Source organism: Callorhinus ursinus, unplaced genomic scaffold (genome assembly GCF_003265705.2).
Source record: "Callorhinus ursinus isolate GAN/ISIS: 27379988/994484 unplaced genomic scaffold, GSC_fseal_2.0 scaffold12, whole genome shotgun sequence".
Taxonomy (NCBI): Eukaryota; Metazoa; Chordata; class Mammalia; order Carnivora; family Otariidae; genus Callorhinus; species Callorhinus ursinus.
This window is the reverse complement of record NW_027397074.1, coordinates 38,719,646-38,744,242: the sequence shown is the minus strand read 5'-3', so window position 1 is coordinate 38,744,242 and position 24,597 is coordinate 38,719,646. Positions and strand designations below refer to the sequence as shown.

Below are 24,597 nucleotides of genomic sequence, written 5' to 3'. Positions count from 1 at the left end.
ACTTCCCAGTTCACACGGTCCAAGTCCAAATCAACCCAGGCTGTTAGGTAAAAGGCAGTGAAGGGAGACTTTTCAGCCTCAAGGGAATTGGGGGTGGGGTGGGGTGGGCATTAGAGTGGGTTTGGTGGAGGATTCTGGGAATCCCGCACCTGTGGATGAGCGGGTGCCCAAGCTGTCCCACCCCCTTCCTCCTGGGTTCCGGGAGTGGCTGAGGGGGGCCCCCAGCGGCGGGCGGAGGTGGGCCGCCGGAGGGGGCGGGGCGGGGCGGGGCGGGGCCCGGCGCACCTGGGCGGGGAGGGGGAGGTGCGCGGGGCCGAGGCAGCCGGGGGCCGCGGCGCGCGCCAATGGGCAGCGGTTGGCAGCGCGCCCCGCGCCCGAGCCGCAGTCGCGCCCTCTCGCTGCCTGGCGAAGGCGCGTACGGCGCGCGGAGGCGAGGGCGGGGGAGACTAGCTGCCGGCGCCGCAGCCGCCGTCAGGGCATGAGGATGGCCGTGGGCTCCGTCAAGATGCAGCCGCCGTGCGAGAGCCCGGCCTTGGCCGCGGCGGCGGCGGTGGCGGCGGCGGACGGCGCCCTGCGCCGCAGCCCCAGCGCCCGCGAGCAGGAGCGCGAACAGCCGCCGGCGCCGCCACGGCCGCGGCTGAGGGACCTGCCGGCGCTGCTGCGGAGCGGGCTCACGCTGCGGAGGAAGCGGAGCGCCGCCGGGGCCCGGGTGAGTGGCCCGGACCCGCCCGCGCCCACCCTCCCGGGCCGCAGAGGGGGAATCTGGAAGTTGGGGAGGTGGCGGAAGGGGCGCCCTCGTGCGGGGTCCTGGGACGGCGGGGTCGTGTGGGTGCCCCCCCCCCCCCCCCCCCCGTTGAGCGAAGGCTTCCCCTTCCCCCAGATGCACCTGACTTAACCCAGGGGCACCTGGATGTAGAGCGGCGGACCGTGGGCATCGCCGGAAGAAGGGCCATTTGCCTCTCCCCAGAGGGGAAGCTGCAGGTGTCCCGGACCTCACAGTCCGCCAGCCCTGTCCCGACAGCAAGCCTCAGGCCCCACAAATGGGAGCCCAGTTTGCAAGAGGCGTAAGACGTGTGAGCTTGTTTGGGACGCCCGGTGGCAAGCGTTGGGCATCGGGTCTGGTTGTGGCCGCCGCTACCACCACCGCCACCGCCGAGGTGGAGGAGACACAGGAGTTGGAATTCCCCGGGCGAGCTTCTAGCTCCTGGGTTCTGGACTCTCCAGCACTTAGTACTTGGTGACGCTCCCTTGAGCGGGAGGGTGCACGCCCCCACCCCGCCAAATCTTAAATATTGACTTCCTGATGGTGTGTTCAGATATGATTTCCTGGTCAGGGAGTGTCCCTGGTTGTGCATCTACGTGCATTTAGTGGCCTGAGCAGGTCGGACATGTTTTGTTTAAGAAAAGCGGGATGGCCTGCTGATTTTCTCCTGGGACCTTTCACAAGCCGCTCAGGAGGCCCCAGCAGGGTCAGGCTAAGGGGCTGACTTTACTCGGGTTTCCCCTGCCCACCAGGGCTTTGGGGCAACTTGGGTAGGTTCTACTCTGTTCTTTAGAATTTGTCACCAGTGAGCAGGCTTTACTGAGAAGCTGCAACAAGGTAGATTTTTGAGGGGCTGTACCTTCCTTACTGGAGGACCTGTAGCTCTTACAAAGATAGGTTTGTGGAAACGTGAGAGTTGGAGAGAAACATTTGTTTTGGTGTGGCTTCCTTTGGGCGAGAAGGATAGGAATTGGTGTAGGTCTTCAGCCTCTCCAGGTTGTGTTTTGGCTTTCTTACCTATTTTCCTTTTAATGTAGGGATGACTGTACATGATCTACCTCAGAAGGATATTCTGAGGATTAGCTGGATGTAGGACGTCTTAAAGTCCATAGTCCATGAGCAGTGGAGTTAAGGAATTGCCCACAAGTGACCTTAATGTGGGGCATACCGGATTGTCTGCGAAGAAAACGCGAAAATGTGTCCCAAAGATGTGACAGCTAAATAAACACAAGAAACAGAGTTATAGACTTTGCAAGAATCTAGGGAAAAGTAGGTCAAATTGTGTTCCTATTATCCTTGACAGTTACTTTTTCATGGCACAGAATACTGAAGACATGAGGGCAGCCAGGCAATCTGTGACGGGAATTGCTGAAGGTTTCTGTATAAATAGATCTGTGTGTTCATCTGCATAAAGGCTTGTGTTTCTTGCTGCCTGGGATGATGTTGTGTGCCTTGCCAATATACATATTTGCTCTTCTTAATTATTCTGAATGTGGTTACTTCAAATAATACATACCTCATTAACCCTTCTTTGATCTTAATAGCGTATTACTTTGGGACATTCCAAACACATTTCATAAATGCATGGTCAGTTTTTTTATTGGGGAAAGATTGTCAAAATTTCCAATGTTATAAACCCATACTTTTCAACTATTTCCCCTTCCTTTGGCTTTGCAACCGCCTTTGTGACTTTGGAACCTTCCTTAACAGAGATAAGAAGGGGTTTGAAAGAAAGAAAAAAACAGGTGAAATACGTACCTGTATTAGTCTGCTCAGGCTGCTGTAACAAAATACCATCGACTGGGTGGCTTAAACAATAGAAGTTTATTTTCTCACAGTTCTGGAGGCTAGACAGTCCAAGATCAAGGGGCCAGCCGACTTGGTTTCTGGTGAGAGCTTTCTTCCTGGCTTGCCTTCTGGCCGTTCCTCAGTGCACAAGGATGGAAAGAGAGATCTCCCTCTCTTCCTTTTCATATAAGTCCACTAATCACATCATGGAAGCTCCACCTTCATGACCGAGTCTACCTTGGAATACCTCCCAAAGGCTCCATCTCCAAATACCACCACTGGGGTAGGGCTTCAACATAAGAGTTTTGAAGGAACACAGACATTCAGTCCATAACAGAAGGTTTATGTAGGAAAGTGAAAAACAGGCGAAATGTCTGCCATACCAGCTGGTGAGCATCTGGGGTCACCTCGTTAGCCCTTTAATTAGATCAGAGATGCTCATTCAAACAAATCATGGCTTAGATCCTTCTGTGGACTTTTAGTTTTATATTTTATGGGCTGCACCTCCAGATTACAGCTGAGTGATTGTAGGGACAAATAAACACAAATTTATTACTACTGGTTTAAAAAAAAAAAGGCAGCTCTAGGTATTACACAAGTTGGTAAGAAGGTTTGCAATTTATGTATTGACCAAGATTTGATTTAGGAATACTTGTGGCACTTGTCCATGCTGCCTTGGGTTCTCACAAATCAGGACAATCTGACATCAATTGTCATCAAGTAAGTTCTTTGTAGGTTGTGTTGCCCAACCCAGGTGCCTTGTAGGTTGTCTCTTACCTGGAAAAATTAAGCTGACATTTGGTTAATACTGCAGAGCTCCTGTGTGCCTTGGTGTGGTCACTTCTAATCATATTGAATTCAAAATGCAAACTGATTAAGACTCTGCACTCTTTGGGCTAAGTGGGGAAGGACTACATTTCACTTTGTGGGAGGACCCTAGCTATCTCCTAAAATAGTGGCAAGATAAGGCACAGCTTGAATTCCCACCAAAACCCTTTAGTCACTTTTTAAAAACTGTGTTATGGAGATTATGAGAAATAGTATGATAAACACCCAACCTTCAACACTTACTAACATTTTGCCAGTCTTGTTTCATTTATTTCTCTTCCCCACTTTTTTTTTTTTTGTGGGTGCTGGTGTATTTTAAAGCAAAATCCTAAACATCCTATCGTCTCACTCATAAATGTATCAGTTTACATTCTCTGATAAGGACTTTTTTCTTTAAAAACAAAAACAAAAAACAAAGACTTCTGGGTGTTTTTCATGCCTAAATATATTAACAGTGATTTTTCTTTAAAGATTTTATTTATTTGAGAGAGGGAGAGAAAACGAGGAAGGGGGAGGGGCCGAGGGAGGGGGAGAAACAGACTGCCCGCTGAGCAGGGAGTCCCAGACATGGGGCTTAATCCCAGGAACTGGGATCATGACCCGAACCAAAGGCAGATGCTTAATCGACTGAGCCATACAGGTGCTCCTTAACAATGATTTCTAAATATGATTCCCATATTCACATAAACTCAAAGATCTCTTTTTATTTATGATCTGTTGGAATCAGGAACTAAACAAGGTCCACACGTTGTATTTGGTTGTTAGGTTTTTAAATCTATTTTATAATAGTCCCCCTTTCCTTCTTTTTTCAGGCGATTGATTTGATGGAGAAAGAGAGTACAGGTCGTTTGTCTGGTAGAATGATCCATTTTCTGGGCCAATTTCTCACTTGTGTCATTTAGCTTGTTTCTCTCTTCCCCATGTCTCCTATAATATGGCAATTAGATGTAGAGGCCTGATTAGATTTAGGTCAAAGGCAAACATCCTTTGTAGATAGTGCTGTTAAAATCTGTTGTATCACAACCACAAGACACATGGTGTCTGCATATGTCTCTTTTGGAGATGTTACGATTGATTAGTAGGTTCTTACCCTTCTACCTTTCACCTAATGATTATAACATCCATAGATTGTTGTAGTCTAGATCCATTTTGTTAGGGATTGCAAAATGGTGATGATCAAAATCTATCATTTCTCTTGCATTTATAATTTGGTATTCTGTCTGTAAAGAACTTACCCTCATGAGCTTTTTGGGTCTCCTGAAATTCAGATTATGTGGGAAAGACAAGGAAAGTCTTAATTTTTTTTCCTTTTATCAATTTTCTGAGTACCCTAACAATCTCCCATGATAATCAATGAGTTTTCCTTCTTTAAGTATTATGAGAACTTGTAGATCTCAATTTATTTGTTTCAATCCATTGCAGTCAATATTTTTTTGGACCCACAAGTTGTCCTTATCTGCTGTATACTTTTTACAAGGCCCCGGTAGTCTCTGATACCTTTCTTGCTTTTTGGCACAAGATACTCAACTTATCTTGTCCGTTTCCTGCTCCAGACCTGAAATCAGCCATTTTCCCAAAGAGCCCTAATTCTTTTTACTGAGAACTGTTCATTTCCCTCCAAACTTTGCCTCACTTAGTGGTTGCGTTATTTTTTACCTTGGTCTTATGCCTTCCATCTTAAGTTTTTTGTTCTTAAATTCTTCTCATCAGGCTGCTTCTAAGACTGTCATTTTCTCCCTCTAATAAAATAGCTGGTAACTACCATTCCCTCTTTCTATATATACTGTCAAATTGCTGGGACTGACTTATTTTGGGCTTTGGCGGCTGTGATCTTTTCTGCAGTGTTCTACCACTTTCTTCATCTCTTCAAAATCTGTTTCATTTATAGCAGACAGAATGATTCACCAATTGTGCCAAATTGACTGTTCACCAAACAGTGACAGTCCGCCTTTGGATCCGTCTTCTCTCCCCTGATTTCTTCTCGCTCAGGCAGGGTCCCTGAAGCATGGCAGGTGCTCTTCAAACTTGAGAAATTGGAAGAACAGCTAGTGGCTCTCTGCATGAGGTTCTCTCTTTTTCATTTGTAGTCTCTACCTGGATGATTCCCTCTCAGAAAAGAACAAGGTAGCCTGTTTCCTTTGTTCAAGCTGGAGTGTTTTACGTGTGACTTAACACCCTCCCCTGCTGGAACTAAGACCTTATTGATTGAGAAACACGTATATACTGCTTCAAGTTGTACCAATATGCCCGATTTATAGTCATTTTGTAAACATATCTTACAGGCAGAGCATATAATTTTAATTCGTTCTTTGTATTTAAATTCAAATCAATGGCTAACACCTCATAGCACTTAATTATGTGCCGTGTTGTTCTGATACAGACTTCATTTAGCCCTCACAACAAGCCTGGGAGTTAAATGCTATTATTTGCATTCTACAGATGAGGAAACTGGAACAGAGATGGAACTTGCCCAAGATCACAGAGGCAGAGGGAGGTTTGAATCTAGCCAGTCTGGTTCCATACATAGTCTCTGCTCTGAATTGACTCTGGTTTTCCTCAAATGCGCTGAGGACAAAGGGTCTATTTTAGTCTAAATTAATTAGCCTTATAGTACCCGAGAGTACTATATTACCTTACCACTCGGAGAGTGGTCAGTAAATGCTGTCGATAATGCCAGACGCTAATCTTTCTTTCAGTTGAGCCCTCTGAGGCTTGTGATAGACCTACTGGGTGTGGGGGCAGGGAGAAGGGGGAAATATTGTGCTTATAGGTGAATGGTAACTAATATTGACTAAAATTAAAAGTAGCATTCAGTGTTTCATAAGCAAAAGTCACCCAGGCCCACCTCGATCAAGGCTAATACAAAAAGTTTGTGAATTCACCTGCTTACTTTTTTCTTATCTGTTTATGGTAGCCTGCCAGAGATCAGGGCCATTAAAGGAGGCACGTATCTTCCAGGGAAGATGAGTCAGATCAAATATGAGGGACACGTGATGATCTTATTTGAGAAACATTGACTTCGTACCAGCTCAAACCTTGATTTTATAAACCTGTGTTGACCATGGCTACGAATAAAGTAAAACTCCACAAATACTACCTCTAAAAATATTTGACAAGAAAGAAAAGAAATTATGGATTTATTCTACTTTAATTTCATGTAAATTCGAGTAAAAGACCTCAATGGCAAGTTAATGCCATATTTACTTTCTTTGTCTCTCCTCTGATCCCTGGCGTAGGCTTTGTTTACATAATTAGATCCAAGGAAAAGAGCCTGGCTATGGCTTCAGAAACTGGGTTTCCATCCTTGCGTTAGTTATTCTCGGAGTTCTCCAAGCCTCCACTCTTCCTCTAGAATGATATACATCATGGGTCAAGCTTTTCTGAGAAGAGAGACAATGTATGGAAAGTTTGGGGTACATTGGAACTTAAATTTTTCCTTCCCTAGCTGGATGCTTATTCTGGGCAAATTGACATTTATAGACATATTTATAGGAATCTAGTAAAAAAAATTTTTGCTTATGTATGCAATGTCAGATTTCATGCTTTTAAAAAAACATAATATCCTAACATGTAGTGAATATCTTAGGTGTTAGCTAAATACTGGTACCATAACAAAATATTCTCAGTTTCACATTTGCCTTGTTTCTTAAATTGACTTGGCAGTAATTGGTAACTTGTGTAGCTGAAAATAGATGGAAAGGTGGGAGATAAATCACTGGTGATGACTTTGAGTACTTGTGATTTTTTTTTTTTTTTGCCTCAATGTTGCATAACAACCTTTGTTAGGAATACCGATAATCCCAGTAATGCTATGTGATCTAGAAGTAGTTCGTGAGAAGTTAGAAAATTTCATGTGAAGGCAAAATAGTTAGAATCAATGACTTAATTTTTTGTGGTCAATTATTGTGATAAATAATTCATAAATGGATGTGAAAAAGGGATGGGCTACAGACACCCCTGTGGATACTGGCATGTCTTTGTCAGGTTGGGATGTCAGTAGTCCCCTAAAGACAGTACGTATTTTCACCTCTGAGGAAACTACAGTCTAGAGAGGTTAAGTAAGTTTCCCACGGTCAACCAGCTAGATAGTAGGAGAGGCAGTAGGGAGCCCAGGACTGTCTGATTCCAAAGTCTATGGCCTTTCCTCGATACTGTGTTGTCGAAGACTTTGACATAATTATAGCCTGTGGTATACTGAAAGAGTGAATGCACAAGACATTTCAAGTTAGTGTAAAACATAGCTCATTTCCTTTCCGGTGTCTCCAGTAATGGCTTCCAGGATCAGTCTTTAATTACTCACAGGGTTGACAATGGCTTGGGCCGCAGCTGTCCCTCATCTTTCAGCAATACCAGCCATTGTACAAGAAAGAAGGCTTGGCATGACTCATCCTGGAAGCCATTGTTTTCCCAGGAGGGTTGGAAGCTGACTAGTTCCCCAGTACAAATGCTCTTGGAGATTTATAAAGCAAGCAGCTTCCTTTCCTGGCATGTCTAGAAGATGAAGAAAAAAAGGAAGAGTTTCTTGTACCCCAGGATTTGGGTTCCTGATGGCAACTGGTTTGCTGTTTAAGAAACTTCAGGAAGTAAGAAGTGTGCATACCTGTCAAAGTAACTGAATCCATTTACAATTGAATAGGAGCATAGGGAATATACAAATATATTAATAAAATTAAACTTTGGTATGTTTGCCTTTTAATGTGGTATTACTACCTGAGGCAAATGGCTCTTAACTTTTATTTATTTATTTTTATCCCAGGCCTTTTTAAGAATCAAAAGATAGTACCCCAGAAAAATGCACAGGTAGATGTACTTTTTGCATCTCATTTCAGAGGGCTTGTCGATATCTTGATCCCTGGTCACCACAGACCCTCTAATTTAAAAGCCTTTCCATACTCTGTCTTCTAGAGAGTACCACCATGGTTTTTTAATTATTTTACTTTTTATCTTTACTTCTAAACATTTAGCATAGTATTAAGCACTCACTCAGTTGTCAGTAAATATTTCCTTGAATTAACGTATTTTATCAGTGTGTTGAATTAGAAATTATTCGCCTCTGAATGTAGCAAATGCTTCTGTGGACCCTGGTGGTGGTGGTGGTCGTGATAACTGTTACTGTTTAACAAATCCTTATATCATCACACTTGTGGTGTTGGAATTGTTTGGAGTACTCCTAACAACCTCATGTGGCAGTTACCCTCATTGTCTTCTTTTTTCCCCAAAGAGGGGAACAGAGAGGTACAGAGGTGCAGATTTTAATATCTCCCAAAATGAGGTACAGAGAGGCTAAGGAAGATGCCTGAGGTCACCCAGTAAGTAGAGAAGCCAGGAATCCAACCCAGGAAAACAGACTCCATATTATGAGGTCTACCTATTCTGCTGTATCTGCTCTCTAAATAAAATACTGTATTTCTTTAATTACAGTCTCTCTTTTTTATTTCAACGCTTTTGAAATAGGGATGTATATTAAAATTCATGTGGGCATTTAATGGGATACTTTTCCCCCCTGTGAAGCTATTATTAAATTGATGGTATGTCTTAAAATTTTGGTATCTTAGAATAAAGGAACTATAGTAAGTCATGTTTTAGTTTTTAAGTGTAGCTGCATAGTTTATTTTTAGAAATATCAAAGTAAATCACAGCTTTAAAAGGTGCACATAAACACAACTGTGTCTATTTATGAAGTGTGAAAGATGTAGGTTAAGATTATATTAACAATTTAATGAACACTGATATTGCTTGGGTAATAATTTAAATGTCAGAGGAGAATAAATTTAATATTTACTTACAAAAAGCATGAATAGCCTCAGAGTAATGTTGAAGACTGAAGAAACTGAAATTCTTTTAAGTGAAATTATATATATATTTTATATTTCTATGTTTTATATATAACTTCTTATATACAATATAATATAAATATGAATTTATATTATGTGATTATATATTATATTTATTTTTAAAATTATATTTAAATTTAATTTAAAATTTAAATGATAATTACACTTTGATTTATAATTTATTGTATATAATGTGTATTATATAACTACATAATTTATATTATACAATTTGTTATATAATTTATCGGTTTCACAGATTTTTTTAAAGTAAAATTTAAAAGTTAAACTTCTTATATAAATTTATTTTTTTAACTAAGAACTATGAATATACTGAAATGATAATAGATTTAGACTTGTCTTTGAGTCACCACTTTGTGTGGTGAGTTGGCAGATCTTACCTTCTGTGACTCAGTTAAACTTTGAAAATTTTGTCTGCTTTGTACATGAGGCATTGGCTTCTCCCTTATAAAAATGCTTTTCATTTTCCACTATTTGTCCTAGAAAAAAACCTTTACTAAAGTTAAAGAGTTCTGAAAACCAGTGCTTCTGCAGTCTAGCTGGTTGTCTTCCTGTATTTTTTTTCTAACTGGTCTAGCAACTTAAACTCCAGTCCCATTGGTGGTTTTGTTGTTCAGTTGAATTTGACCTTGTCAAATCATTTACCTGCAGCTGTTCTGAGGTGTACATGCAAATACTTGTGATTGCCCAACGCTTACACCTTTGGTGCTGACTGTAAATTTGTTTTACTCTCTCCTGTTACTATTGTGGGAAGTGAACAGCTTATCACTTCTGTTTGGTCTAACACTCTAAATGTTGACTATAATGAACAAACACTACAAATGGTTCACTACATCATTTTGTGCTGTGAATTTATATATAGGTATGAAATCTTTGGTAGAAAAAAAAAAGGAGAGAAGATGTGTGATGATACCTTTTAGAAACTAGGGCAAGTATTATGCCTATTTCAATCTCTTAAAATAGAATTTGATTGTGACATAGTAAACAGTTTTCTGTATGTTTGTCACTTAATAGCTGTATGACCTGGAATAAGTTAAATAACCTTTCTGAGTTTCTGTCCTTAAAGTGGAATACCATAGCTCTATCATGAGAATCCATAGTGTATAGTGTATGGTTAGGGGACCAGTTTTCATTTCTTGTTCCTTGTCTGACCAAGGTCAGAGAAGTGGTCTTTCTCCACTGAGATGCCAGTTGAACCCCAGAACATTTTGGGACCTATCTTAGACAGATGGAAAGATGGCTCATTAATATTCACCATATCTCTTGAGTTGGGGAGGGGGAAGATAATGCATTAGTAGAAAGAGTATTTGAAGATGCAGAAAGAATCTGATTAAATCAAGAATTCGTCATATGAAAAGAGTAAAAAGAACATATCTATAAATCGATTTCTAGAAGATTAAATTGTTTGGCCATAAACAGAATTCTCTGAGAGGTATCAGAAGAGAACTTATGACAGCCAACCCTTTGTGTCTGGGGAGATCTTACCAGGAAGTTTTATCTTCTTTCAGATAAGAGGTTTGTTGCTATTTCTTGTCATCACTGATAGCTGTTTCTCTGCCTCAAATTAGCATCAATATTTGTTTTCCTCTACTATTTTAAATTTATCACAAATCTTCAAATAGCACCCATTGAAGCATTCAAATTTCCTATTCTTCTTGGCACATAACTCCTTAAAAAAAAAGCAATCTAGTCATATTCTAATCTACCTTGAATATCTCATGAATTTTGAGCTTAAAAAAACCCAGCAAATTCAGTTCATTAGTAGTTGGCTGTTCACTCTGCTGTCTTTTATATAACGATTTACATTTACAAAATGCTTTCATGTACATTCTTATTTTCCTGTTTTCATAACTCTGGAATAAAGCATTCCTTTCTTGTATGGATTAAAGGCAAGTTACTGAGTTTTTTTATATGCCACAACCTCAGCATCTGTGAAGCAAAGATAGGATGGTGAGACTAAGTAAATTAATATGTGAAGGCTGTTAAGACAGAGGTAGTTATGCAGAGAAAACCTAGTGTGGGCTGCCACTGTTGTCATTGCCGTCATCAGCATCAGCATCATTGTCTGAAATAACAGATCTGAGGGAGTCCAAGGTCAATCCTTTTGAAAAGCTGAAAGAGCTCTTATTGTTGCACTGATAGCAATTGACTAAGAAAACTGAGGCTTAAACATTGCTGTCTTACTGAAGATCATAGTGAGGAAGTTTAGGGCTCTGTAGCTTGGACTCCTGGTTAGTCCAAGGGTCTCTGTAAGGTTATCTGTGGACTCCCTAAAGTCCCTATCTTTAGCTCTCTAAAGCTAAAAGAAGACCTCTCAAATTTTAGCATACTTGAGAATCCCTGGAAGGCTTGTGAAAACACAGATTACAGGGCCCCCACACTTAGAGACTTTGAGTCAAAGTCTCTAGTATGGGTAGGGCCCAAGAATCTGCATTTCTATCAAGTTTCAGGTGATGTTGCTGGTCCATGGGCCACACTTAGAAGCACTGGTCTAAAGGGCTGCAAGAGTTTGGTGACCTTCATAATCAGAAAATTACTGAGGCCGGGAATCTACCTGGTTTTCTGTTTGCCACTTCCATGATGGAAAGCCAAATCAAGATGGAGGACCACGACTGTGAGAATTTTATTCAGTTAATAATATTGGAAACTACCCCTTATTGGTTTCTACAGAGTGACTGGTAGTTAAAAAGGAAGTGATGAACACTTGAAACATAAAGCGCTTGTGACACCTGCGCTGATTCTCCTGTTTGTCCATCCCATGTACTCTCTACCCTTTTTTGTTCGCTGTGTACCTTGGAGGCTGCCTCTGGGTGTTCATCACTGGGGACTTTGGTTTGGGTTCAGTCAATGGAAGGCCAGGAGAGAGGTCAGCAGTATCTGTCCCTTGTGTTCCTTCTCTTCAGTGGTGATGGTGGTGACCATCTAGGACTAGCTACCACTGGGCAGTCACTCCTCAGTCGCTTGGGTACTCTCCAGCCTCCAGGGAAACTGTGTCTTTTCCTAGTCCCTCCCACTTGTGGCTTTTAAAGCCTTGTTGTTTCTGGCGCCTGTGTGCTGCAACATCTCCTGTGGGGTCTCTGAACCTTGCCTGCACATCTTTGATAGGCTCTTTGCTGAGAGGATCCTTGCCTGATGTAGGGACCCAAGGAAGAGCAGTGTTGGGAAGAGTGGCAGTAGAAGGGATAGTCTTGGGGACATTGGCAGTGATTGAGGCCAGGAATCCAGCCTCTAGCCCCTGAAGTTTAGGTAGAAGATGAGGGTGAGGAATGCAGGGAAGGGGCCTGGCCTCTAAGGTGATGCTGGGCTCAACAGAAAGAAGGTCCTGTGAGGTCTCCGGTAGGAAGCTAGAACTTGTGCTAGAATGTGACTGAGTGCCCGTCCTGCCTCATTCCTGTGCATGCACTTGGATGGCTGGGGTTCACAATCAGAGAAGCTTTTACGTGAAGAATTTGCATCCCTTCTCTATGATTGCCTTAGTTTTGTGTTTTGGTTTTGTTTTGTTGTTGTTTTTTTTTTTTTCCCTGCCCCTGCCTTTTTCTCAGACACCCTTAGCATTGCTAGTCTATACATAGGAGCTATAAGACCTTTATGTGGTACTTTGATCTTGGTTAATTTTGTTGAAGTATATTGAACATGTTCTGAAATGCCTGGGAATACTGCATTCACAAAGTAACAAACAGTTGAATAGAATAATTACACCTTCAATTCCTTTGCCCAGGGGTTCCAGTGGTGGGCGTGTCAATGAGATAAAAACCATTTTTCATGGTTTTGGTGCTCAGCCAAGTCATCTTCAGTAACCTCACCATGAAGCAAGGCAACAACACAAACTCATACCAATTCTGTGTGTTTATCCGTTCTTTTATATTGAAATGTTATGCTCAGGGTAAAACTATTTCACACCCTTTATAGATTATTTTTGGGTAGTACAGGTGGAATGCTACCAACATCTAAATACTGTGTGTTAATCAGTGAAACACTTAAAGACAAAACAGGCTCTCGATTTCAAATTTTCTATTGTTGAAATTTTTTAGGAAGAAATAAATTTCTCTATGAGGGAAAATTAACTCTAGAATTTTTGTCCCTTTTTCTGGGCTTTCATATATTTACGTGTTGGAAAATATGGATGTGTGATGGAGTTGGGGCTATGACCTCATATAATTGAGGCAAATCATAATGAATCCCCTCACGTTACCCAGTGTGGCACAGATTGAAGGCATACGAGCCCTTTGTGTTTCCTCCATTTCCCCTCCTTTCTGGTCAGTCATCCACTGAGGCTTGGTGGCTGGGCACAGAGGAGAGGAGCCCTGCTCTGCCAGGAAGGGGTGGAGCCCAGGATGAGGACTGCCCAGAAGTGGTGGTGCGTGAGCACCTGCTAGTGGGAACTGACCAGAGGGAGTAAAGAGGGATTGCAGTGCCAGTGACCCTGGTGAGGGAGTCCCGATCCTTTTCAGACAGCAGAGCGGAGCTCAGTGTGGAGGAGCGGGCTGGTCCCAGTCAGTCAGGCTTTCTAGTCTCCAACGCTTGCTTGTTTCCACCTCTAGTCTAGAGCACAAGTCCTTCAAATCCCTCTCACTGGGGAAGGAGCTCTAACTTTTTTTAGTATCTCCTTCTTTGGGTTGGCCCCAAGAAATCTCTGGTGAGCCTTTCTCCTGGTTTTTTGAAGACTCATCTCCTTACTCACTTCCCTTGGAATGAGCTATCCGTCTTCCTTTGGGTCTGGTTTCCTTTGGCTGTATCACCCCTGTTTTCTTCTCCTCCTCCCTTCCCAGCCTGTGTTCCTTTAAGGCTTTGCGGGTGGGCTGTCTGCCCAGAGTGTCTTCTGTGAACCAGCTTGGCCTACTGTTTGCTTTCCTTGCTTCACCGAACAGCCCTCCTATTTCTTCATCCTTTGCTGGTTCCCTGGCCCCTGCTGAGGGCTGTTTCATATGGAAGAGGATGCCAGATGCTCTTCTTAGGAGTTGGGGGTGATTCAGCCCATTTGTGCATGTTAAAGAGAATTATGTTAAGACCCTCGGGGAAGTCCTCATCCAACCTCCCTTCAATTTTTTTAGGTGATTGACAGCATTTATATCATTCTCTCCTCCTCCCGCCTTTCCTCACTCTCCCCTTCCCCCAACCCCCCACCCCAAAAGAAGAGGAACTTTTGCAAGGGTAACCACTATCTAACTGGTCTGCATTGTGGGATGGAGAATTTATAATTGTATTGATTGCTGATTAGCATTACATTTTCAAAACTACATCCTTTAAATAGGGACTTCTGTTTTGGTCAAAGGATATATACAAGAAGGCATTGCTCATGGAAGAAGTAGGATTGTGAAATTCAAAATCCATTTCATTTCTTTTTTTTTTAAGATTTTTTTTTTTTTTTTTTTTGACAGAGACAGCGAGAGAGGGAACTCAAGCAGGGGGAGAGGGAGAGGGAGAAGCAGGCTTCCCGCCGAGCAGGGAGCCCGATGCGGGGCTCGATCCCAGGACCCTGGGATCATGACCTGAGCTGAAGGCAGACGCTCAGTGACTGAGCCACCCAGGCGCCCCAGTCCATTTCATTTCTTAGTGACTGTCATAAATGTAGAAACTTCTATGTAAGCAATTAGCTCTGGGAGTACAAGGCTAAACAGAAGACCAGGTACAGTGGATTAATGATTTTGTTCATTGTTCTCTCACTGCAGGCAGCCTCTTGTAACATAGCACCTGCCCTTCCCATCCCAGAGTGCCACCCAGCGCAGTCATCCCCACTTTGGCATTTCCTGGTATCTTTCCTTCCTTCTAAAAATCTGTGTTATACAGAACTATCTGACTTGTCAGTCAGGATAATCTAGGTTTTGCTGCAGTAACAAAAATACACAAAAATCTGTCTGCTTAACACAACAAAGTTTATTTACTGCTTACAAAAGGACCCTTTTGTGAGTCTGGGCACTCTACAGGGTAGCTGTCCTCTGTATGGTGGCTCCGCTTCCATCTTAGGACCTTTCTGTGTCATCACCCTCCACAGTGACTACAACCTGTGAAGAAAGAATGGGGAATTTCACATCGGCATTTCAGTGCTTCTGCCTGAGGTGACTTTTGCTCATTATCTCATTGGCCAGAGCAAATCCTATTACCCCACTAATTTCAAAGCACAGGGAAAGTATCCTCTTTCTAGGAGCTTTGATGAAGAAGAGAAGAACCAATATTAGTAACATCTACCTTAAGCATCAGAAGCTGAGAATACAGAAATGAATAAAGCCACAATCCCAGTCTTAAGGCCAACAAGGGAGATAAACATGTTAATAGTATTAAATCTAGTTTTACAGAACCTCCCTGAGCCTGGAGATGAGAGGAAAACTTAAGAGTAGACGTGACATAGGGCTGGGGTTTGTTGTTTGCCAGCTTCAGATCTACATTACCTGGGTAAGGGTGGTATCTGATTTTATTTTTGTGCTGTATAACATCCAAACTAATAATGTGAGATACAGCTCTAGGAAATAGGCTTTCTCTTCTCTGAGACCTCAAAAAAGAAATGAAAGCTGTCAGCAATAGACCAGATCTGTTAGTTCATGTGAAATGCAACACAAAGGTATCTTTTAATGAAGACTTAACAAAACTACTTTTACTGAGCAATTATGCCACTGACAGTTCTTTGATCTCAAAAATTAAACTCGCTATTACAGTATGAAAGGAATAAAGGCAAGTGTAAAATAACAATCAAGGTTAGTTATTAGGCAATGAAGGTCGCATATCAATACTTTGATTTGCCCAGAGATTCTGACATATTTTACGTTAGATATAAATGTGAGTGGTGTGGTAACAGCGCAAGGAATTTATTTTATAAACAAGAGAAGAGTCTCATCCTGAAATCTAATAAAGTCATATTCTTATTCTCCTTCACTGCCTTGGGCCCCACTGGCCTTCCAGTGGGTGCTTCATCACACTGGGCATGCTCCTACCTCAAGGCCTTTGCAGGTCTGAACCTGTTTTTCTTCAGATAACCATTCACTTGCTTCGAGTCTTTGCTCAAAGACCATTCTTTTGATGAAGCCCCTTGGCCACTCTGTTTAGGATTGTAACATCTATCTCCTTCCCATATCCTATTCCTATTCCGCCTTCTAACATAAATAGTTGATAATTTGCTTACTTGTTTTATCTATGATCAGTCTTTCACCACTAGTATGTAAGCTACCCACGAACAAGGATTATTGTCTGTTTCACACATAGTTGTATTTTCAACCAGTTAGACCACTGCTTAGAGCATAATAGATTCTCAGTAATACTTGTTGAGCACATGGGTGAGGGTTCCATTAGAGTTCCTCTAAACTGTACACAAAGTTGTATATTTACATGTATTTCCTCCTATAAACCATGACCACTTTTTAATTCAGTATTATAATGTGCCAGCTACCATTCCCTAGGGGAGCAAGAGTGAGGATCATTTAAGGAGCTCATAGTCTGGTGGAGAAACTTGTTTGATTCTGCCTGTAATATTTAATTAAATGTAGCAAGTATTGGAGTGACTAATGCATGTAGATACTAAATAGGATTCCTGAATTCTAGAAGCTTACTATTTTTAAGTGTGACAGGCCAGGACTGAGGATTTGTCTCTTTGTGTCATGAACTTTGATCAAATACCTCTCCCACAATGTTTCTTGGTTTAGTCCAGTGGCTCTCAGATTTTTCTTCTGTCACGAGACCCATGAAGTATGGTGGTGGTGCTCACATGCTTCACCATTCCAGGGGTATATTGAATTCTTGATCAACAACTGGTGGATTAATTTTCTCGTAAGAATTCCACCAAGCTATACATGAAGTTGTTCTTCACCTCTGGTTTGCCCACTTAGGAAAGTATACTGGGAAATGATGTTGTTTTAGAAAACCAATCTGTTTTGGTTAAAAAAAAATTATTCACAAACCTCAGTACTTTTTTTACGAATAATAAAGTTCTTGTGGCTATAGCAACTAAGCAAAGGGTGTCATGACAGCTCATTTAGAATAATTGGTTTAGAGGATATATACTATGAGGAGAAAGGAGATTGAGCTTGATTAGTAAGATATAAGGAAACTACTGGGTAGAGGTAGGATTTGAAGACTAACTAGTTGGTAAGAATAATAGGTAAGGAAGACCTAAGAACAGGTCAGGGCAGAAAGGAACATGGCGTGTAATAGGGACATTGAGGGATGGGCCTGGCTGGAGCCACGTTCAGGGTTAAAGGTTTGGACTCGTAAATTGAAGGAAGATGACAGGTAACTTTGAGTTTGGCTTTGTATTAACCTTGTTATCAGCAATGGAAAATGTCCACGGAAAACCTGTGTACTGTAGAGGTTACCAGACTTTGTGTTTAGTGCCCTAGTAAATTTTTTTTTTTTAAATAAGAACAGTGACCATAGCATAACATACAGAGAAATTGAATCACTATGTTGTACCTTGAAACTAATGAAACATGGTGTGTCAACTATACTCAAATTAAAAAATTAAAAATAAATAAGTAAAAAGTCACAAAGATTCACCTCTAAAAAATAAGATAAAAAATAAAAAGTGAGAACTAACTTGTGACTTTGGACTTTCATTTTGCCAAGTAAGGGTGCAAAAAAATTCAGTAGTTCTTATATTTCATAAGAGAAAGACATTTTAACACAAAAGCAAAAAAATCACACAGCCCCCTACCAAAGGACTGCTCTTCATGAGTAAATAAATACAGCGTTATAGAAGACTAGCCACATTGTCCTTATTCTTTTTGTGCCTCACGATGACATTTGGAAACTACTTCATGAGATACGTGTGTGGGTTTGGGGGACAGAATAAAGTTGAGGCTGTATGTAGACGTGACCTAACAGATGTCAGGTGGCAGTCACCATCAGCTGACAAAAACGTTAGAAAGATCCGTGTAGGTGGGTGGTGCGCAGAATGGAGAAAGGAGAGGTTGAAGGCAGGGGAATCACTTAGGGGGCTATAGTCCAGGTGACAGAGGCCAGGGTCTGACATGGTGGAGGTCTTGGGGATGAGAAGTCAGAGTTTGGGGAGGACAGGATGCTGGGATTTAGTGATGTCCATTCTGTTTTCATGGGCAGCTAAAAATCGGCAAGTATTCAAAATAAATTTCTGATTTTGAGAGGAATATAACTCTGTCCAAACTATGACCCAAGTTTATCTGTATTCTCTACATAAGGTCTCTTAGATTCCCAAGACTGTTATCTCAGAAATGATGAGAGAGAGGGAGAGAGAGAGAGCACACGAGTGCATGCAAGCTGGTGTGCTCGAAAGAAAGAGCGTCTCTGTGCGTGTAAGTCACCTCATGTGAAGGGAAAAGAAAGGATGCTTTTTAAAGGACTAAGGGTGGTGGTTATCTTTAGTACATTTTTCGAAGTTTCAATTTTTTGGTTCTGGGAAGGAGAACTAAATTATGGCCATCTGCTCCCATTCTGATGGTCCTGTCAGAGTTGGGGCTGCCTTGTGGCCTCCAAGCAGGTGGAAGGGAAGCCTCCCCACCCCCGTCCCTCCTTCCCTCCCGGCACCTTGTCCTTAGGCTGCATCTGCTCAGTGCCAGGGCTCCACCTTCAAAGCCAGATAAGCTTTGTACCAGCTGCCTTCACAGCCAACCTTGGGTTAGATAGGGGAAGATAAGGTAGATGATAGCCTGTGTGGGAAGAGAGGCAACTGACTGGATATAGAGGGGAGTGTTTATTTCCTTTAACCACTCCTGACTTTTTCCAGTTCTTGTTTCTGTGTGAAGTCCAGGGAACTGTGGCCAGAAGATACTCAGAGCTACTTTTCACAGTAGGCTCAGGTAGAAAATTGTGAAGTTCTGTAGCTGTTCACATGAAATCCACCTCCTCCTGCTTGAACCTGAGGGTAACAAACACCACTGTTTCTTCCTTTCGTAAATTTCACCATGGCTGTTGTTTCCCACCCTGTAAAATGAGGATTTGGCTCATTTACATGACAAATATGCCTCCCCCTTCCCTGTTCCTCAGGTAATTGACTTGTTATTGGGCCAGAGTACAGTGGAGGCTTTTGTGTTCACATAAGCTTGTCTCTATAATTGGATTTGGGACTGAGTCAGTCAAGGGTCTTGATTGCAAACAAGAGAAACCAACTCTGAAATTACTAGAAGGATGTTGGAGTGCAGGTCAGCCTGCAGAATTATTGGAAGACTGGAGGGGTGGGTTTCAAAAGGGACAGGAACCCAGGACATTTACAGAGGAGAAGCCATAGTGATGAAAAGCACTGAAACCAACCAGCCTGGGTTTCTCTGCCACTCACCAACTGAATGGCCTCAGGCAAGTTACCTAATCATTCTGTGCCCCCCCCAAGGACTGTTATGAGGAATAAATGCGTTAAGGTTTGCAAAAAGTGCTTGAAACAGTGACTGATAAATAATAAGTATATATTAATGCCTGATAAGTATTTCTAATTGAATTGGTGTGTATACATGTATATATATTGGCATTTAGCTGCTAAACATAACGCTAGGTTGCTCTCTAGGCTGCACACTTTCCTTCCTGCCTACAACCTGTTCTTTGCTCAAACTAGCTTTTCCCTTATCGCAAATTGCCAACCTTTGTTCAAGGGCTTTGTTTCAGTTCTTTGTGGTTCCCTCAGAAACGTTGATTCTGGAACGTTATTCACAGCAGAAGATATAAAGATCATAGTCTGTACATTTGGGACTTTAGTTTTACTTTACTACCCTTAGGGTTAATATAGTAAATTTTTTCTGCCACTTTGTCTTTTTTTTTTTTGATACCATGTTTTCGTGATCATTATTAATATCTGCTTTAGTCTTTCCTCCTGTTATTTTGTTAAAGGAGAAACTGCCAAAATGGAAACTCTTGTAGAAGATAAACCATCCTACCTCTATGAAGGTTTTTATAGCCCCCCTGTAAAAATGTAGCATTCATATTTAATAATTAACACTGCTATTGATATTATTAATATTAATAATTTTTAAAAGAACAGAAGATTTCTGTAATACGTATTGTTTTTCCTATTCAGTTTGGTTCAAAGAAAATTACACTATACATTCTTTTGTTGAAATAGCCTTTACTTTAAGTAAGAAGTTAAGGGTTGGTTATTCTGGCAAACCAGAGTAGAGTCTATTTAGAGAAGCTTTACTTAAAAAAAAAAAATCAACGACTTAATATGTCTCATGTGTTGGATATGCTGTTGTGGGTCCCAAGGTTAGTAGGTTAGTCTCTTTTTCTCTCTTCACATAAACACGCACATAATATCTAGGTGTATAGTCTGTAGTTCTACCTGATTTTGAATATGTAAATATGTAAGTACTTAAATATTTATCTGAATAGTTTGAAGATTCAAGTAGCTAAAATAAAGTGGAAGTTTTCATTGGCAATTATAGAATCATAACGAAATGTTAACATTTCATATGAATATATATAAAATAACAGGCTCAGAGTGTATCTCATTTGGTGGTCAGTAGAAGGGAGTGAATAAAAGTGTTTTGTTTCAGTTATATACATATATACATATGTTTGTGTGACCTAGGTCATCACATAAAATGTACTCCTTACTGTGGGTGGCAGTCAAAAGAGTTTGAAAGGCATTGGTTTTTTAAAAAAGTCACAGCTTCTTCCAGTTGAGTCTCTGCTCACCTTCTAGTGGGTTGGTTGCTCCCTCAGGCATGGAAGGGTGTGAGAAAGCCAGAGAGAAGGTGGTTCAAGATTTAATGCATCACCTGATGGTTAATAGGACTGTGTTTGTGTTGAAGTGTTTGTTGTCCAGCTTGAGATACATTCAGTGAGAATTCTGTGAAAGGAATTGCCTGCCGTGAGTCATAGCATTAATTTGTGGTTGAAAAGCTTTCAAAAGAAGTTTCCCCATGTATGTCAAATATAGTCAGGAATAAGAAAATGGGGATCGCCTTTTGAAAACCTTTTGTTAGCATTGAAATGTGCGTGAGAGTAGAGAGAGAAAGTGCTTTGCTAGGAACGAGCAAAGTTCTGTACCCCACAGGTGGAACAGTCTTCATTTTTACCTTCATGTTTAAGGCTTTATTTAAATGATGACCTTTGTGCTGTATTTAAATATAGTCATAAGAAGAAAACATGGGCACACATTGTGTTAATTAACTCCTGGAGCTTCATTTGCTTGTGATTACATTTCCAACCATTGCCATGTAAAACATAATTGAAATTAAGACGGATCTGGCAAGGCCAAATCTCCACATGGCGTGGATACAGAGGCAAAGTGAGAGTGGCCTGGAAGAGAAACTTCAACCTGGATAGTATGGCTTTTGTTACGTGCTTATGTACTTCGTGTTGCAGATTTAGTTTTAAGTAAATTTGGAATTTCAGAGTCTATCAAATATGGCTTAAAATTTTTAAATATTTAATTGTGGCAAAACACACGTAAAATTCCCCATCTTATCTTTTCTCTGGTATGTGATAGTGTTAAGCACATTCACATTGTTGTGCAACCAATCTCCAGAATCATATATGGGTTTAATGCCAGGGGGAAGTAAAGCTTTATTATTAAGTATGCTTTTAACAATATTTCAGTATTCTAAACAAGTATCTTTTAATTCATGGCTTTTGAGATTTGTAATAGAAGGAAAACCATGGCTCTTTGCTCACTGCTGAATGTACTCCTTTCTTGAAAGTTCTTGGTCAATTCAGTAGCTCTTCTTACTGTTTTTTAAACAAGTCTTGGTCTTTTATTCCAAGGGACACAAATAATATCCAACTCAAAATGGTATAGAAATACCAAGCTGTTTCTGCAAGACTCATACCCTGAAGAGGGGCATAGCTCTTAGAAAAAATGAAAAGGCTTCAATCTTGTGTTCTTTTGAAAAGATTTCGGTATAATTAAGTTTTATATTCCATCAATGAGAGGTGTGTGTGTGTGTGTGTGTTTAAGATTTATTTATTTATTTATTTATTTATTTATTTTAGAGAGAGAAAGAGCCTGGGGGAAGGGCAGAGGCAGAGAGAGAGAAAGTCTTAAATGGATTCTGAACAGAACCTGATGAGGGGCTCCATCCCATGACCGGTAAGATCATGATCTGAGCCAAAACCAAGAGTCGGGCACTTAACCGATTGAGCCACCCAAGCTCCACAGCCTAGCTTAGGAACTGATTTGAAAATGACTATCTTAGTGATTTAATCTTACCTTCAGTGAAAGATCTGTGTGAAAAATTACCTAAAGGCTCTTTAAATCCAATTTTCCTGCCATAGGTCAAGAACTTCGTCTCTATCTGCACCCTGGTTTACGAGTACTGACACCAGTATGTGACTGGAGAAGGGTCACTCAGGACTCGGGGAGGAGTGTGATGAACCATGAAGGCCACTAAGCTGGAACTAAAACTTAAATTCTTGCTTATGGCTCTGATGGAGTCAGTGTCCTATACATGGAGGATCATGATTAATTAAAAAAATTAATGTGCAGTTTCATATCTGAGAGTAGTGAATACAGTACCTGTTCTCTGGGACAGAGAGAGAGTTTAGATTTTACTAGAAAGTACATTGACCATGTGGCTTCATATCATGTATTAAACATATTCGTCATAGCATAATCCATTGTGTGTCTCACATTCTTCCCTTGGAAGCTGATATCTAACCAGGCTGTGTACAGACAAATTCAAACATGGGGAACCCAGAAATTATTGATATTTGACTTTGGGGTATTTACTTCCTGAATTTTTTTCTTTAGATGTTGTTAGTTCTGAGTATTCAGAGGTTAATGGCAAGAGAAAGTGATCCTAAAAACTTGAGCAAATGTCCACAAAACAGATACTCTGAACACTGATGTTATTAATTAGAGTAGGAACTTTGGGCAGAGGAAATTGATACCCTTTGCCCACCAAGGGAACTTAGGAACGGAAGGGCTGCCCCATCTCGTCTTGCTGTGCTGTTGGAGGTGATCCCACTGTAGTCTCTCACTGTCTTCTGTCACAGAAGGCTCCTTCTGCTTAACCTCCATGCACCTCCCCCATGCTCCTGTCTTTCTAGGGCAGGCAGAGATGGGGGATCCCTAAGCAGAAAGGGGAAATGGGTAAAAACATCCTTCCAGCAGAATCTTTAATTCCATCCTATCTTTTTGGCTCTTTACCAACGTTTATCTCACTCTCCTCAAATCCATGAATATACTTTGGTTAGAGCTAACTTAAGTTTGGATTTCTTTCTGACCGTAGTTATGTTCTTAATCATTTATTTATGAAGAGTCACCATCTTCATCTGTATAACCTGGCCTTTCCTTTATAGGGTTGGAGGTGGAGGATAATGGTATAAGTGGAGATTTTATCTTTCACAGCAGCTTTTTTTCCTGGTTATAAAAGTAATATATTTAATATAGAAAAATGGGAAGTTTGGAAAGATAGAAACAAAATTCTACCATGACTATTACTAATAGGAATCTATTACATTACTATTGGAAATACATTAGCATATTCCTTTCTATTTGTTTTTTTTTTTTAAAGATTTTATTTTTCAGTGATCTCTACACCCAACGTGGGGCTTGAACTCACAACCCTGAGATCAAGAGTCACACACTCCACTGACTGAGCCAGGCAGGTGCCCCTCTATTTGGTTTTTAAGTGTATTTGACCTTTACTGTTTATTCAGTTTTACTTTTTTTTTCACTTTCCACCAAAATACTTCTGTGTATTACAAGTTCGTTAAACTTTGTATGGCTGTGTAATATTTCATCATGTACCTGGAGTAGGAAGGGAAGGAAAGAATGTGGGCAGAGGAAGACTAGGAGCATGGGCAGTAGAGGGGAGCATGGTGTTTCTAGATAAGCAAGGACTGTAAAACCCTTTTGAGTGGTAAAAACACCCTGACAAAAGGTCTCCCCTTTATCATTCATACATGTAGTGTTGGTTAATTCCTCAGTCACCTACTTTTGGAATGTAGGGCGCATTACTAGCTTTTGATCTTTCATCTAGAAACAGATTATGAGTGTTAACATTTACTTTGAAAGAGGCCTCTTAAAAAATTAGGGTTGTGATTGAGTCTAGCTGAGCTAAATGGAGTTAGCGAAGATAATACCTTTGTTACCCAATTTCATACAGATAGAAAGCAGAAAGAGTACAGTTGTAGGTCTTTAAGATGAAGTTTGATTAAAAATTGAGGGAGTTCTGAAAATGGAACCCCTTATGAAGGTACCTCTTAAAGTAATTATGCTGAAAGAGGAGGGGTGAACACAAAAACCTTGAAATTGCTTTTGGATCTTTTATTTTTATTTTTTAAATTTTTTTAAAAGAAGTTATTTATTTATTTGTCAGAGAGCAAGAGAGAGCACAAGCGGGGAGGGGGGAGAGGCAGAGGGAGAGGGAGAAGCAGGCTCTCCGCTGAGCAGGGAGCCCAATGCAGGGGCTCGATCCCAGGGTCCTGGGATCATGACCTGAGCTGAAGGCAGACGCCTAACGGACAGAGCCACCC

General features: G+C 41.1%; 1 protein-coding gene across 3 annotated transcripts in view; it reads left to right on the top strand.

The window, feature by feature from the left end:
- The first annotated feature begins 341 nt into the window (after positions 1-341).
- The window catches only part of RAPGEF5 (Rap guanine nucleotide exchange factor 5), a 243,083-nt gene continuing 218,827 nt past the window's right edge, over positions 342-24,597 (top strand). Inside the window, exon 1 of one of the 3 annotated variants that reach the window (XM_073898945.1) lies at positions 342-709. In XM_073898945.1, the coding sequence (XP_073755046.1) occupies positions 479-709 (231 nt within the window). In that variant the 5' untranslated portion in view covers positions 342-478. The remainder of the gene's footprint in view (positions 710-24,597) is intronic. The other 2 variants (XM_073898944.1, XM_025873001.2) reach the window with 2 other exon arrangements.